The sequence below is a fragment of the Bidens hawaiensis genome, unplaced genomic scaffold, assembly GCF_021521415.1.
Source record: "Bidens hawaiensis isolate Kalapana, Puna unplaced genomic scaffold, B.hawaiensis_p1.1 tig00001960_1, whole genome shotgun sequence".
NCBI classification, from domain to species: Eukaryota; Viridiplantae; Streptophyta; class Magnoliopsida; order Asterales; family Asteraceae; genus Bidens; species Bidens hawaiensis.
In genome coordinates, this window is record NW_027491108.1 from 3037868 (window position 1) to 3054690 (window position 16823).

Here is a 16823-nt window from a genome sequence, read left to right on the forward strand (position 1 = left end):
TCTACAAATAATTTTATAATATATATTATTGGACCATTTATAATGCTTGTTAGTAATTTTCCTAGTTTTTTTTAAGTTTTCTATATTTTTTAACAAAATACTCATTGCTAAAAAAAGTTTTAACTGTTTTTTCATAATTAATGGTTTCGAATGTCTTTTTCTTAAATGATACTGGGTTCATTCGCCGAATAAGAATGAGTTCGCTCGTTAATTCGATACTGTAGGTGTCAAGTATGTGGCTCCGCCACTTATAGTGGAATTTGGAAATTCAAAACATTATGCAAATACAAGATTTTTTTTAACTAAACATCGCCATTAAGGTTAACCATTCAAACGATCACAATAAAAAAGTTTATTCTCTCTTTCAAACTAAAACGCTAATACTGTGTATGCTAAATCTTGTGCCAAACTGCCAATGAACATACAAACTGAGATACAAGCTAATACCCTAACACAATGAAGATGCACCAGCACTCTAGTTTTCAGAAGCATTTGCATCACCATTAGAGCATTCCGTAGAGCAGAAAAACTCCTCTAGTTGCTTTGCACGTTTATTTGTCATGTTCTTGCATCTTGGATGAAACCTACAAAATAAGCGGATTTGTGTCAATAACATGTACTGATTCATCAACAACTCCTAATTATAAAGCTATTATCAATGAAAATACTTCTATAATCACTAATTATAGATGTCACTGAAAATGATCATGAATTTGTTTCTTTTTTTTTTATCAAGTAATTAGTTGCACAAGTATGCATATGAAACTTACTTAGTATGTAGTTATATTTATTTCTTACTGTAGCAATTAGCGGTGTGCAGAAAACCAAATTAACTGACCCATAATGATCGAATTAACCTCCAATAATAATAATAATAATATCTCTTTTGTAGCTTGAATATTATGCATGTGATTGTAATATTCTTGATGATATTTGAAGAAGACATACCATCTTTTGCATCCATCACACTGCACCATGAATTCATCCGGATTGTAGGGCATATTGCACTCGCAATACCTTCATATTTATCATATAAAAATCATCAAATACTAAAACAGTAGTGAATAAGATTATCATAACATCTAGTTGACCGAATAAAGATACTCACACAGGGACTTGATCCTAACGACACGTTTTTTAGCAGCATCATATTCAAATCGGCAGAAGTAGTCGTCAACACCGGCACGCTCTAGCTGTATATAGTCCTCGTAGGAATGAACAACACACTTCCCTTGGATGGTTCCTGTGGTCTGCGTATCAGTATGGTTAGACAAGAGGACCTCCTTCTTACCATGAAACCTCTTTCTTCCTTCCCTCGTCTCCTCTGGCCTGTAATACCATCGGATCTTAACGCTTCCCTCGTTTACTTGAAGCACACGAGCAACATAATCAATATTGCCGTTGCTAGACCTCAACAATATGCAATCATCGGCTACACAAACAAATCAAAAGCACGTTAAATCTTTCAAAAATTGGCTTTTCAACAAAAAGAAATTAAGTTTTCCCGATCTATGAGGGTCGAACAAGTCGAGAAAAGTGTGGATCGGAACTTTGATACACAATGGACGATGTAATTAAAAACACGTTACATCTCCCAAAATGGTCAATCTAATCAAAAGCATGTTAAATCGTTCAAAAAATCAACTTGTTTGGATGTTAAATCGTTCAAAAAATCAACTTTGTTGTTGATTTTAAAGTTTGTAGAAGGTTTATGAATGTTTGTTGTTTGATTATTGTTAAAATTGTACGATTATTACTAGTTTGCTGTTGAATAAAGTTTTAAAAATCGGTTTATTTAATTTTCCATTTATTATAGCAGTCTGCAGACGTTAAAAAACAAACAGTCTTCTTGTTGCAGACTGCAGAGGTTTGGTCCACCTCTTCTGCTGCAAATGCCTGCAGATATGGTCCACAAACTGCAGACATTTTACCTCTTAAAAAACAAAAAGCACCTAAGTTTGTCCAATCTGTGAGGGCTGAACAAGTTGAGAAAAGTGAGGGTTATAATTTCAATACACAGTGGGCAGTGTAATTAAAAACACATTAAATCTTCCAAAATGGTCGATGCAATCAAAAGAACATTAGATCTTCCAAAAGTGGACCTTTTAACAAAAAGAAATATTAAGTTTACCCGATCTGTGAGGGTTGAACTAGTCGAGAAAAGTGAAGATCGGAACTTTGATACACAATGGCCGATGTAATTTAAAACACGCTAAATCTTTCAAAATGACCGATCTAATCAAAAGCATGTTAAATCTTCCAGAAAATCAACTTTTTAACAAAGATAATTTAAGTTTACCCGATCTGTGAGGGCTGAACAGGTCGAGAAAAGTGAGGTTGGAACTTTGATACACAATGGCCGTTGAAACTTAAAACACGCTAAATCTTTCAGAATGGCCGATCTAATCAAAAGTACGTTAAATCATCCAAAAAATCAACTTTTTAACAAACATAAATTAAGTTTACTCGATCGGTGAGTGATGAACCGTAGAGAAAAGTGAGGATAAAAACTTTGATAAACAATGGCTAATGTAATTAAAAGCACGTTAAATCTTCCAAAAAACCGACTTTTTATTAAACTGAAATTAAGTTTTTCCAATCCGTGATGGATGAGCAAGTTGAGAAAAGTGAGGATCGGAACATTGATACACAGTAGAGATGTAATACCTTTGATGGTTATGTTGGTGCCTGCGATGGTGAACGAATTTAGGTCTCCCTTTCTAGGATTAATCTGTTGCGACATTGTTGATGCTAAATTTAGACCTAAAAATCGAGAAATACTGAAAATCTTATGAAAACGAGGCTAAAAACAAGAAGCAGGATATGAGAAAAAGATGAAGATCGTTAAGTGAAAATGTTGAAGTTCAGAAATTGAGTTTAAATAGTCAGTAATGAATATATCGTAAAATGTATATATCTTAAAATTTCGCAATAAAGTGCTAGGAGATGAGCTTTAATAGTCGGTAATGAATATATCGTAAAATGTATTAATGGCATGACATTAAATGGTATATAACAATCTTTGTGCGTGTGTATGGAGGTTCATTGAGGAACTACAAAAAGTGAAGAACCGAAAAACCAGGTTTACAAGTAAAAACCTCATGAAAACCTCATTTCTATATGTAAAAATTCAATTTTTCATATTTTTTTGAGCTTTTGAATACATGTAGAAGGCGTTATAATAACATTTCCACACATTTATGTAAAAATATACTTTTTTGAATTAATTTTTTATTCAGTTTTCTTTAACTAACAGAACTTTTAAATGTGTTTATATAGACAAAAAGTTTTAAAAAAATTTGTAAAATGCATGGTTCCTGGGTTCCGCACTTTTTTATAGTTCCCCACAAACTCAGCCGTATATGTACATATTTTGTGGGGGCCGGTCAACAATGATATAACATTAAATTATTATGATAAGAAAAAAGAAAATCTAATACATTTAGTTTTATATGTGTGTAATACGATATTATGTACATGTAATAATGTAATAGAACATATATTATTTGAAAATGTAACAAACAAATTGTGTTTTATTTTTTAAAAATTTAATCGAACACACCTTTTAGTTTTAAATGGTTTTTCTAAGTTACCACTAAAATTTTCAAACTATAATAGCAGACCATATAACGTTTAGAAGATTAATGTAACATGAAGCTCGATGTTCGCTAAATCTTATGTTGTTGACATGTGATCACCAGAAGTACAACCAAATACTTAGCCACGCTATAAAATAGAGAAGATGCATATTATTAAAAGTCCATTGGTGTTTCGTCACATAAATGATAAAAAGGACGTTTGTTGATAAAGCCTTAGGAGAGTCATCATTTTGCATGAACATATGAGCATTCATTAGAATCATTACAGGAAAACTTTTCTAGTAGCCTTTCGTGTTTAGTTGTCATGTTCATGCATAATGGATAAAACCTACAAAAACATAGAGCGGCCATCAGTAACATATGAACAAACACACAAGCACACCCTGATAATAAAGGATCGAAATTTAGGGTTAAACGGCATATTAACATGCTATATGTGTATACAAAGTTGAAAGTATTACTTATTATTATATAGCATGCGTATATATACGAGTACAAATTATTCCAGATGTTGAACATTGATTCCATGTATAACGTTGAACAAGCCAATAAGTGTGTGAAAATGGTTTCTTTTAACCATAATAAGTCAATATGGCATTTTAAGTTGGTTATATTAAGACTTCGCATGAAGGGAATGAATTTTGTTTCTTATCATGTGACTAGCTAGTTGGTTAAGACGTGAATTAAGTAGCAATCATATCAACTTCTCACCGTGACAATAGCATCAAAGCAATATGCCTCCCTCCTCCCATTTTATATCTTAATACATTATACTAAGTTGGATACCGGTGTATTATACGGGCCAAATAATTTAAATTATATAAATAAAAAAATAATATATAAAGTTGAGTATTACATTATATAGGCATAAAGTTTGGATTGAGATTTGCATATTCAAACCTTTTCAAAGACTTCTCGTGTGGGGCTCTAAACACACGCATGGTCGGGTTATTCTATAAAAAGGAACAAAATTAAGAAAGATTAGAAGGATTTGTCGCTACAAAAAATCCCTTAAAAAATTAATAAAAAAATCATAACTCAAATTAAAAATAAAAAAGAAGTAAAAAAAAAAAGTAATGTTTCTACCTTATTTCTCGTTCTAAAAAAAAGACAAAATGTTGAGGAAAAAAGTTCATTGCGTCTTTTTTATTTATCCATATGTTTTTTTATTTATTTCGTCATTAATTATGCATTTTTTCCTTAACATTATGTCCTTTTTTTATACCGTATTATGCTACTCAACATTGTGTTATATTTTGTTTGACATTGTGTAATATTTTACGATCTTTGTGTCTTTTGTTAATTTCATCATTGTGTCTTTTCATCGTTTTTTTTAACGGGAATGACGGGGAAACATTTTGGTTTTTAAATTTTTTTTGTTTTTTGTTTGTATTTTGAGTTATGATTTTTTTACTTTTTTTATTTTTAGGGGGGGATGGGGGTTATGTGGCCACAAATCCTTCTCACATGTCTCATTTTTGTTTCCTATTGCATTTTAACTTTACCCAACGCACGTGCATATAATATTATATCATATCATATCATATCTCGTATCGTACTTATCTTATCTTATCGTATCATATCGTATCATTTAATGTCATATCATATCAAATCATATCATTTCATGTCATATAATATAATATAATATAATATCATATCATATCATATTAACTTAAACATTTTTAATAAGATTCGTGGAGGCTTGTATTTGTTAAAGAAAATTGATGTTTTTTAAAAGGGAAAATTCTGAAAATAAGCGTTGAAAACAAATTTCAAGTTTTATGTGTCATTTGCAAGAAATTTCAGAAATAAGTATTATAAACTAGTCATGATGAGTATATTTTGATAACACATGAGTAGTTTGTAGAACTAATTAAACTTACCACGTGCCCTTAAACTAACCGTAACGAGCATGTTCACTAATCATTTTCTCATCATAAGTTTGATGCCTCGTAATCAACGCCCACGAGTAATTCATAAGTCTTTTAGTCGCGACGACTAATTTACCCGGATTAGATTCTCTACACGAGTAGTTTATTAGTAGTTAACTAGTCGCGACTAGTTTAACCTTACAATCTACTCGTCGCGACTAAAGGACGTAAAATGGCTCGTGGGCATTGATTACGAGGCATGAGACTTATTTAATCATGACCAGTAAATGATTAGTGAACGTGCTCGTTATGGTTAGTTTAAGGACACGTGCCAAGTTTTAATTGGTTCTACAAACTACTCGTCACGACTAGTTTATAATACCTATTTCTATAATTTCTTACAAATGACACATAAAACTTAAAATTTGTTTTCATAAACGCTTCTTTTCAGAATTTTTCCTTTTTAAAAAAAATTTGGAATCACATGTGGATTTGATGTGACCGTTTCTAGAGGTTTGTTGTGATGAATGTTATACTAAATTTTTATTGATATTTGATAAAATCATAGTGTTTGTAGAGGTTTGTGTTTGTTAAAGAATTGATGTTTTTAAGAAGAGTTAGGGGCTAGAAAGGCTTGGAGACGACAAAGTAGGATGGAGAGAGCATAAGAAAGGACATGTGGTGTTACGGATTTATTTGATTGAAGATTATAATAAGAGTGACAAGAACAAAAAAAAAATGTGACTCTACATCATTTATGAGTTTAAATAATTACAATTTTTAAGTACATTATACAATTTTTTTAAACATACTGTTGACTTTTAATCAACTTCTCTTCCACGAGGCTTAAACAACAATAAACTTTTAACATGTTAATACTTTTTAAAAAAAAAAATTAATAAGAAAAACAAGCATTTTATTCTCTTTAATTTGAGTATGACATTGCTACTTTTTAATTAAAAAAGCATGTTGCGTGATTACCAACGTATAAGTTTCTCAACACATCGTGTCGACGACTCTCATGTATGTATTATATTGTAGCATGTGCTCATCTGATTAAGAGCACCTACAACGATGATAAAGGCGATCTAAGTTGCAAAAAGCAGATGAATGAGGGCGGACAAACATTGAGTGGGGGAAGTTTGCGAATAGGTTTGGATTGAGGTTTGTAGATTCAAACCTCTTCAAAAACTTTTATGTGGGGTCCTAAACTCAAAAACACACATATTATATTATTTTATATTATATTATATTGTATTGCATTTTTTAAGCATTTTTAATAAGATTTGTGTAGGTTTGCGTTTGTTAGAGAAAATTGATATTTTTAAGAAAAGTTTAGAATTCATGTAAATATCTTGTGACTTTTTGTTGAGGTTTGTTGTGAAGAATGTAATAATAAATTTTTAATGATATTTGATCAAAACATACCGCCCTTGCATTCATCACATTGCACCATCAATTCATCCGGGTTGTACGACATTTCATATACACACACATACCATTTCAAAATTTCGATTAGTTCCTACTATAAATCTCATAAAATACCAAAAAAAAGTGAATTAAAATACTTACACGGCAACAAGAATGTTGAAGAACCTTTGTATAGCAACATCGTATTCATATCGACAATGAATAATCGTCAAGGTGGACGTTTTTCAGGTTTATGTAGTCCTCAAAAGAATGAACATTACACTTGCCTTGGATCGTTTGTGTGCTCTGCACGTCGTAATGATCGGTTAAAAATAACTCCTTGTCACCGTGAAACCGTTCCAGCCTTGCTTTGTATCATCTGGCCGGTAATACCATCGGATCCTAATTGTCATGTTACCATTCTTACTAGCGTACAGTTGCTCCACTCTAGCAACATAACGAGTCTTATTAGACTTATCAAGCTTCATACACACGAAATCACCCAATGCAAAACAAATCAAAAGCTCCATTTAAAGTCACTAAGAATTGTAAGGTATGCACTGTTTTGTGTTAACTATGTTGTTATAAAATGTATAAGAAATCATAACATATATAAAACGAAGTTACGAACGATGTGACATACGAATGTCAAACCTCTTGTGATTATGTCGGTGCCGTTGATGGTAAATGAATATGCGTCTTCCTTTTCATGATATGTGCTTCGCGCCATTAAAATTTTCAGCTGAGTCTATGCTAATTGAAGCTAAATATCATAAATTAAAAGGTGAAGTTATAAACGGCAAGAGAAGTTTATAATAGGTTAATGTTGTAAATGGATTAACATGGAATTGAATGTTACATAAAATTCAGTGTAATTAATATAAGAAAGATAAGAAATTAAGTGCAAAAGATACTTGTGACAAAGACCGGGAAAATAATTTATTTGATATTAAGCGTAATATAAAGTTCACTGGTTTAAGAGCCCGTGTTACACACGGGATAATTCAAATTATAAAATTATAAGTAAAACAAATAATTACATGGCGTATATGAAAAAAAAATGTATTACATCTATGTTTTGTATATATACAATGTGTACATAAATTGATTTTATTTATATAACAAAATGATTTTTTTTAAATGAACTTAATAAAAAATGTCCGTGTAAAATCGTACTCGATAATGCTTCTTTCTATTGAAAAATTCATTTTCGGTGTCATATATGTATAATTGAAATAATTTTGTTCATGAACCAATTTTGAAAATAAGAATTCTCATACGATAGTAGTTATAACCACTCAGCATAAATACAAAAGAGGCATTGCCTTTATTGATATATTTATCAATTTACCACCCATCAAAAGAAAGTATGATATTAAATTTTAACAATGAATGTTCTTCAAGAATTATGTTTTCTAAGCTACACTATAAAAAAGATTTTGATAAGTTTCAGAGGGCTTCTCGACTTTGTCATAATGACAACATAAAAAATAACATATTAACCCATTCAACTTTGTGAATATTTTGTTTTATTTGAGCATAGTTTTGCATGACATGCTTCCCATACCGTTCTGATCATCATTGAAGGAAAAATTAATGTTCACATAAATATTTGAAATTTGATAAAAGTTAAAAGCATTGATAGGCATGGGTATAACAACTCGGGTTTTCCAACGAACGAACTTATATCCATAACCCGACTCGTTTTATGATTCGAGAAGTTTTAACACTGAAAAGTAAATGCGTTTATTGAAACATTTTTATATAAAATTTTAATTGTTTATATATTTATATATAACTTTGGAAAAAGAACGTTTTAACCCAAAATACAAACTTTAACCCTCTTTTGTATCCACATCAAAGCTTCAATGACTAAAAAAGCAAATTCCGCTTATTATCTTCTTAACCCGTTTACCAGATCCAAAATCCGTAACCCATTAACCAGAAGTCTTGACCCATTTAGTTAACTTGTACCACAATTATCGTTTTAAATCTGGAATTGAATCATGCTTATGATTTCCCGTATCATAATCGGCCTAACTAACATAGCTAATTAAGAAACAAGATCGTTTATAATAAGAATTGATTTATAAACCCAAACCGTCCCTAATTTGATTATATAACCTACGCTTGTTCATAACTCAATTCCTCGTGCCTGCACCTCCCTCATACCAGCGCGAGTCGAAGCCCCATGGTTAATTGTATTATCGACACCCCGTGATACCTATTCGTTGTCCTTGGTTCGCCGGCCCTGTTAACTCGTATTAACCCCTGTTTAATCAACGATTCAGGTAATTGTTATGTGCAGTAGGTTCGTTATGATATGCTTCACATTAACCCTAATCTTAATTCAACGAACATTACGTCGATTGGGCGATTGCATAATCTAGGGTTTATAAGCAAGGAGGGTTTACTTGGTTTCTGAATAAATGAATTTGTTTACAAACTTTAAATAACTGACACACTAGCACGCATGGCTGGTGTGTGTTCTGAACCTGGTCCGGCAGGAGGTCGCGAGTTCGAGTCCGGTCAGTGGTTTTGTTTTTGGTTTATTTTTGTTTAAGGATTTTAAAAGCTTGTTTTTATATATAATATGTTATAATTAATATTAATTATTAAATAAACAATATTTTAGTTAAACCGACATCATAAGTTAACGTTTCGTGTCAAATAGCTCGTTACAAGTTTTCGTGTATATATATATATATTATTAATAATAAATCATTATTATTTTATTAAAACCCGACATTAATGTTAAGGCTTCTAGTTGTTAAAATGTTTTTATAAATTTGCTTATATATATATATATATTATATATATATACATGTATTATTTATTTTAAAATTATAATAAACGTATTAACGTATTTAAAAATGTTAATTATATATTCTAAAATATATGTTCATCATTATGTATTTAGACTAATTGTTTGTAGATTCGATTTTATAATAAACAATGACTTTTATAATTAAGTAATAACTAATAGTAATGTTTTTACAGTAACAATAATTCGCAGTGATCAATCGTTCAATCCATAACGTAAACAACCATAAATATAACTCAAATCATATTGAAATCCTAAATTCGTTATATGTATTATCTCATTTATAATTCACTCATAACATTATTTAATTAAGATCCTTGTCGGTAACCCTCGAAGAGCGTGATTATCGTTCTTGTCATAAACATTTTCGTTTGGCTTATTCGATCAGGTGAGTTTTATCATTCCCCTATTTTACTCGATTTTCATAAACGTCTTGGGGACATAAGCGTATATAATACTATACATACATATCTATATATACATATAAAAAATAGCAAACGTGTAAATGTGTGTGATTAATCAAATCTACTTGTTATGTGCTTATGTGTTATTGTATTCATTCGTTTGACATATCCCCTTGGAGATGGTTCTCATTATAGTGGCCACCGCCTGATTCGCTTGGCAACGGTCTTATTCTTATTTGCTTATGGTTGATTTACCGGCGCCCGATTCGCTTGGCAATGGTTTAGTCGACAACTTACTTGCTTATGGTTTGATTTCATCTCTGCATTTATTATGTTTTGCTTATTTATCATATTAACATTATTTTGGTGTCAAACTTGGTGGTAAACTCACTCAACATGTTTGTTGACAAAACTCTATTTTATACGTATATGCAGGTTGCCTGAGTTGAAGGATGGACACTTAGAAAGACCTTAGGATTATAATGAAGACATACATGGATTTAGACTTGTTGTATTTATTTATTTGAATTGTTTGGTTGTATTTGATCATTGTGCGTATTATTTGAACAAAATAATTAATTAGATATTGTCATTTATATTTATGATAGTATCTTCAAGTTGTGAGCAATTGGATCACACCCCGGCATTTCCGCCTTAGGTTGGGGTGTGACAATGGGGGTGGCATGTCGAAAGTGTTCGCAATATTTTCTTAAGTTTTAATAGTTGAGGGAAAAATAGTCAATTTGCCAAATTCCGAACCTTTTGATTATTTCAAAGAATGCCCTTACAAATAAACTTGAAACCCAAATCATGTTTAAAATTCTAACTTTCATACTTTTGACATTTTAAAGTCAACACTTTGAACCCATAACAAATTTGATGATAAATCTATTTTGTATTCTCAAAATTTTAAAAATACTCAAAATTTTCATTTTTGACCCGTAACAAAATTTGATCTAAATGTAGTTAATTTGTACCAAACAATCTATTTATTAACTTTTGACCCATAAAATCAAATTTAACTTCCACAAAAAACCCAAAACAATTTTCATTTGAGAAACATGATTTGTTGTTGATATTTGAAATTCACCAAGTATTTTGAAATATATAGTAAAATAATATGTTAATATTTATATTTATAAAAATATATAGATATTATATAAATATAGTGTAAAAGGAAAGTGAATAATTATTGATTTATTACATATATTAGGGTATATTAGTTTTGGAGGGAAAAAAATTATGAGAATTAACCAAAACATGACAAGTGTCTCCATTTATTCCTTTATTAGAATAGGTAGATTTGAGTACTATATAAATTAAGATAATTATGTTATGATTTTGTGACAAATAGCTATGACATCGAAGTCCATTTGGTCTCGCGACAGCCCCATGACTTTTCTTATTTGAGCTCACGGGTCTCACTTGAAGCATTCTGTTCAGGGTTAAACCAGAGAGGTTTTTCAATTACGGGTTTCTCATGGATGGATCAGCCAGGTCACAATGTTTGATAGTCGTTCGAGACCAAAATTTATAATCAGGTACGGGTAGAATTCTAAGTCAAGCTATCGAATTCTAATAAGGTATCCTAAGTTACTAAACACTTAGAAGGGATTGAATGATCATATGATAAAAATTATGACAGGCATGAATTAATAAAAAAAATAGGCACTAAAAATCAGGGTTATTCCAATACTCGTCACAAAAGACTGGAAGTGTATTTCCATTTTCCATGTGACATGACTTTGACACGTTAATAAGTATATTACTTATCTATAGATCACAATAAATGTAACGTTACTACTTAGAATTCAAGGTCTCATCTTCTATACGAGCATATGAATGCTTATAGGAGTTCGATGTTTCATCGTATACACACCACGAGGCATGCCTGGGCCCGAGGCATCAAATGTTTAGGTAACATTACCAAATAATTGTTGTAACTCCAGCCCCATGAAAACTTACAAATTAATAAATCTAGCCATGACAAACCGGTTCACAATCCGAATCCTGACTGATCAAAAATCAGTTGGATGAAACTGGTTTTCATGATCTGATCTGCTAGTTTGAAATCGACCTGATAATATAATGTCTGAAACTAGTTAAAACCAAACCCATTGAGTTTTATTTTTTCCCTCCACTTATAATCCAAATATCCGATCCAATTTGACCCAAACTAATTTAAACCTCATTTAACTTTATCCAAACAAATTTAAAAACCAATGTAGTTGGGTCCAAATACAACCCGGGGCCTTATTATATACACCGACCCCGTGGCATCATATATACCAATACCAATACCAATACCAATACCAAATCGTTACCCTCTCACACAAGCAAACCAAAATCAAACAATGGAAGAGCCACCGGCGATTAACACCAACACCGGCGGCAGCAACCCTCACGACGACATAATCATCGCATTCTCCGACATAACCTCTGCTTCCCGTGAAGAAGCCACCTTCTTCCTCGAATCCCACAACTACGATCTCGATTCCGCCGTCACCACCTTCTTCGAAGCCAACGATGATCCGCTAACTCACCAGAACCCTAACCCTAATCCTAATTCTGATACTCATTCTCCGTCGTCTTCGCCGTCTCGTTCTCGATCAGCTTCACCGCCTCCTTCGCACCAATTGGCTGGTGATAATCCGTACAATTTGCGATCTCGGAATACCGGTGCGGATAAGAAGGCGTCCGGTAGTCGGTCCAGTGGACGCATTCGGACCTTTGCGGATCTGAATCGACCCGGTGATGACTCCGGAAGTGACTCGGATGGGCCTCAGGAGTATTATACTGGTGGTCAAAAGAGGTAATTAATATCAGGGCTTATAATTATATAGTTTGAATGTCTATTCACTGTTTTTTTTTATCTGTTAGTAGTTTACTAATGTTATACTTTAGTACTTGTTTCTTTCTATACAAGCCCGAGCTCAAGTCTTGTATTGGAAACTCGTTTAGCTTTGTGAACCTTGACTTTTATGTATTAACAAGTTGTTGTACTCGCGCGTTGCGGCGTGGAGGTCTATTAGCGTGTTAATAGGTGGTGGATGTATATATGGCTGTTTTTTTAGTACGTGATACATGATTAAAGTCTGAAACAAAAATACACAAATAGAATCACTTTATTCCAAGTTTGGGAGACAAAGCAAACAACAAATGGCATAACACCAGTGTTTGGAAACTGTTGAAGAATGAAGACTACGTTTTCCGTGAGTATGGAAATGGTTGAATTTTGGGGTCAATATTTGAAGCTTTCATTAGTAGTATATTTGATAAAATTTGTGGCTAAAATTTGATAATTTCATGAATAGTAGATTTAGTGAGAGGTTGAAAGATGGCTTTTAATATATATATAAAATTTCACATTGCATAGCTGAACTCAGGCCATGCTTTGGTTTGTTAAAGGTACTACATGAGCTTGAGCCTACCGAGCCGAGCTTAGGCTTGTTTAAATTTTTTTTTTTTTTAAAGTGGATGATAAAAATTTAAAACGTATATAAATTATTTGATAAATAAGGAACGGGCGATGCTTGATCTTGAAAAAACAACTCAGGAGTCGAGCTTGAGCTTTTGCTCTTGTAAGTCAAAACGAGCTGAGCCCCGGACCCTCCTAATGGCTCTGCTAAAGGTGGGATTTTTACTGGGTATGTATGGTTGTTGTTGTACTTGTTGATATGGAAATCAGTGCAGACTGAATCATGTGATGGCTATTGCGATTATATGGGGATTAATTGTTGAGTTTCATGTGTTATATTGAAAATGGTTTAAATGTTGATTGAATCTGTATGTTTGGCATTTGTGAATGATTGCAGTGGTATGCTTGTTCAAGATCCAACAAAGAGGAATGATGTGGAAGCTCTGTTTAATCAACTAAGGCAAGCAGGAGCTGAAGAAGGAACACCTGATCAGTTTCAACCATCTTCAAGCTCTAGAAGCTTTTCTGGAAGAGGAAGACTCTTATCTGGAGACTCCACATCACCTCCACCTCAGCAAGTTCAACCTCAATCTCAGCCTTCTAATGTTACCATCACTTTCTGGACCAACGGTTTCACTGTTAACGATGGCCCTTTGAGGAGCATGGATGATCCCCAAAATGCATCTTTCTTAGAGGTAATAATATTATTTTTCATCAACATTCTTAACCCCTAATTATAATTATATTATTATTGTTATTTTACCTATAACATTTTTTATGCAGAGCTTAAGGAAGGGTGATTATCCTGAAGAACTTACGCCTCCACCTGGAAGGGCCCCAGGTCAAGTTAGTGTTGTGAGAAAGTTGGAGGATTACCCTGTAAGTCCTTTATGTTTAATTCTCATATCTAATTTCTTTTAAAAATTCTTTCATCAATATATCTCTTAATGGGTCGGGTGGTTGGATAATGGGTCTTCATTTGGTTTAGGGTTAACCCAAAACAGCTATTGTACAGTTAACATCAAGTCTTTCATAAAATGTTGGTTTGTCAAATCATAAAAATTAGAGTATGTGATCATATTTACTTTGGAATGATAAATCCAGACTTTTTATAAACTAACAAGATTTAGTCATGATCTTTTTGTTGTTTTAAAAACTGTTAAGGGATATTATGATAAGAAAACCAAGGATTTGAAACCACAAAATTCTTTTGCTTTGTTGTTAATTTTAGCATGTAAACGTAATAAACCAAACATGAACGAGCCTCGTTCATGCTCGTTCGTAAAACTTTCACCAAACGTACGACCATGATAACTTAAAAGGACAGATTCTTTCATTCATGTATGTTCATTTAACTTTTACTGAACGAACTTGATAACTTAAACAAATGAATATTTTTGTTCATGTTCGTTCGTTTAACTTTAACTGAGTGAACGAACATAATAACTTTAGCGAACAGTTTTTTTTCCGGTTCTTGTTTGTTCGTTAAAAAGTTGGATGTGTTCGTTTACATTACCCAAGGCTTAGTTCTAAACTTTGATTGGGGTGATGAGTTGATTCATGATGGACTAATTAGTGTTTCTAATAATTAATAAATAAATTTAAATGATTATAGAAAAGAAGATAAGCAGACCTAAATGAACGAGCAAAAATGAACGTAAAGGAACAATGAGACGTGCTCTTGTTCATTCATTTAATGGAATAATTTTTTTTTTCATGTTTGTTCATTTATTAAGTACAACGAGCATAAAGGATCTTCCCACTGAACGATTGATTGTTAGTTTGTTAAAATCAAGTGTTTCAACTTGCAAAATTTAAACTTATGGACTTTTATACAAATAAAGTAAAAGGCCACAGCTTTCTTTTCTTTTCTTTTCTTTTTTAAATTTACATGTATACTTTTATCATATTTAAATAATAATAATTTGAACATTTTGAATAATGTAGGTTCAGAAACACCGCAAGGCGGCCTTTGCTGGGGTGGGCCGAACCCTAGGCAGTAGCAGCACTTCAGAAGCCGTCACTCCGCTGCCTGTAACTGCAGCCCCAACCCCGTCTGCGGGCCTAGTTGTCGATGACACGTTACCATCCACTTCTATTCGACTTAGACTGGCTGATGGGACCCGTATGGTTTCACGCTTCAATAACCATCACACGATAAACAACATTCGATCTTTCATTGATGCATCGAGGCCCGGTGGCTATGGTGCTTATCAGCTGCTGACAATGGGATTCCCGACAAAACAGCTTAATGATTTGAACCAGACTATTGAAGAGGCCGGGTTAGCCAATTCGGTTGTGATTCAAAAGCTTTAATTATGTTTTTACTATATGTGCTTCTGGGTTTTGAAATGTTTGAATAGTGGACGTTTGGGTTATTTTGAGACTTGTTATTGGATGGCTATATTTTTATATTAGGGTGGTTTTAATATTTATGTGTTTGTGTTAATCAACGTATTTTCTTATATTCTACATAAACATGCCCTAAACTTCCTAAACAAATTAAAAGAATATGAAGTGTTATTTTACTCTACTTCTCTCAACTCACCTAGAATTCAAGTTTTTATGAAAAATTGTATGGAAAACCTTTGCTATATTCTAAAAGTTACAATGATAATAATATAGTAATAAAAAAATTAATAAAGGAATGTCGACATTTACATCTTAAAAATAGTCATAATCATAATACGTTTGCCCAAGCAATTTGATTGAGCATCTAATGGTGTCATACTGTCATGTATGTTTGCCCAAGCAATTTGGCATGGCACTGCAAGTTGGTGTAAGGTTCCTGTTTTTTTTTGCTTTTTCGACACGAGATACCTTGGAATTACATAAGCATTATCGGTTGCCCAAACAAACTGGGAAGCTCTTCCACGCGTTATGTCTAACGATAATGTAGGTGTATTTGGAAGACTAGAAATGAGGTGGTATTTGAAAGGAAGACGGCCAATGCTAACAATGTATTAGATGGAATTAAAACGTTGAACTGCGCCACATATCAAGGCATTCGAGCACTACTTGGGAGGGGTGGCGCGTGTTTGATATAGATAGGATGTGAGAAATGGGTCTAAAGTGAATCAAGTATAATTTTATTATGACGGTGCGTGTAACTTTATTTGACTAGCGACTTGCTTGGTTTTGTTTAATAAAATTTTATTAGTCATAATAAAAAAAAAGAAAGAAAAAGGTAAAGGCAGGCGATAGCCCTAGTTTGTATGATCTTATGCATTGCATGGGATAGAGGTAAGGCTGTCTACATCTTACCCTCCTCAGACCCTACCATAGCATTGCTATTGG

At 32.6% G+C, this 16823-nt stretch overlaps 2 protein-coding genes across 2 annotated transcripts; one reads left to right on the forward strand and one right to left on the reverse strand.

The window, feature by feature from the left end:
• Positions 1–475: 475 nt before the first annotated feature.
• LOC143602375 (chromatin remodeling protein EBS-like) lies at positions 476–2743 on the reverse strand. Its single transcript, XM_077079506.1, has 4 exons — positions 2668–2743; positions 1111–1432; positions 949–1017; positions 476–584 (listed from the first exon to the last, which is right to left on the reverse strand). The coding sequence occupies exons 1-4, from the start codon at positions 2741–2743 to the stop codon at positions 476–478; spliced, it is 576 nt and encodes a 191-aa protein (XP_076935621.1).
• A 9719-nt stretch (positions 2744–12462) lies between these two features.
• LOC143600987 (plant UBX domain-containing protein 4-like) lies at positions 12463–15864 on the forward strand. Its single transcript, XM_077078518.1, has 4 exons — positions 12463–12920; positions 13924–14221; positions 14310–14405; positions 15474–15864. The coding sequence occupies exons 1-4, from the start codon at positions 12463–12465 to the stop codon at positions 15840–15842; spliced, it is 1221 nt and encodes a 406-aa protein (XP_076934633.1). The 3' UTR covers positions 15843–15864.
• Positions 15865–16823: the final 959 nt, after the last annotated feature.

Excerpts from the sequence above, each read along its gene's own strand:
- LOC143600987 (XM_077078518.1), top strand. The coding sequence starts at position 12,463 with ATGGAAGAGCCACCGGCGATTAACACCAACACCGGCGGCAGCAACCCT. Across the intron at positions 12,921-13,923 it reads TATACTGGTGGTCAAAAGAG|TGGTATGCTTGTTCAAGATC; the intron begins GTAATTAATATC and ends GAATGATTGCAG. Across the intron at positions 14,222-14,309 it reads AAAATGCATCTTTCTTAGAG|AGCTTAAGGAAGGGTGATTA; the intron begins GTAATAATATTA and ends TTTTTTATGCAG.
- LOC143602375 (XM_077079506.1), bottom strand. The coding sequence starts at position 2,743 with ATGTCGCAACAGATTAATCCTAGAAAGGGAGACCTAAATTCGTTCACC. Across the intron at positions 1,433-2,667 it reads CACCAACATAACCATCAAAG|CCGATGATTGCATATTGTTG; the intron begins GTATTACATCTC and ends TTGTTTGTGTAG. Across the intron at positions 1,018-1,110 it reads GTCGTTAGGATCAAGTCCCT|GTATTGCGAGTGCAATATGC; the intron begins GTGTGAGTATCT and ends ATAAATATGAAG.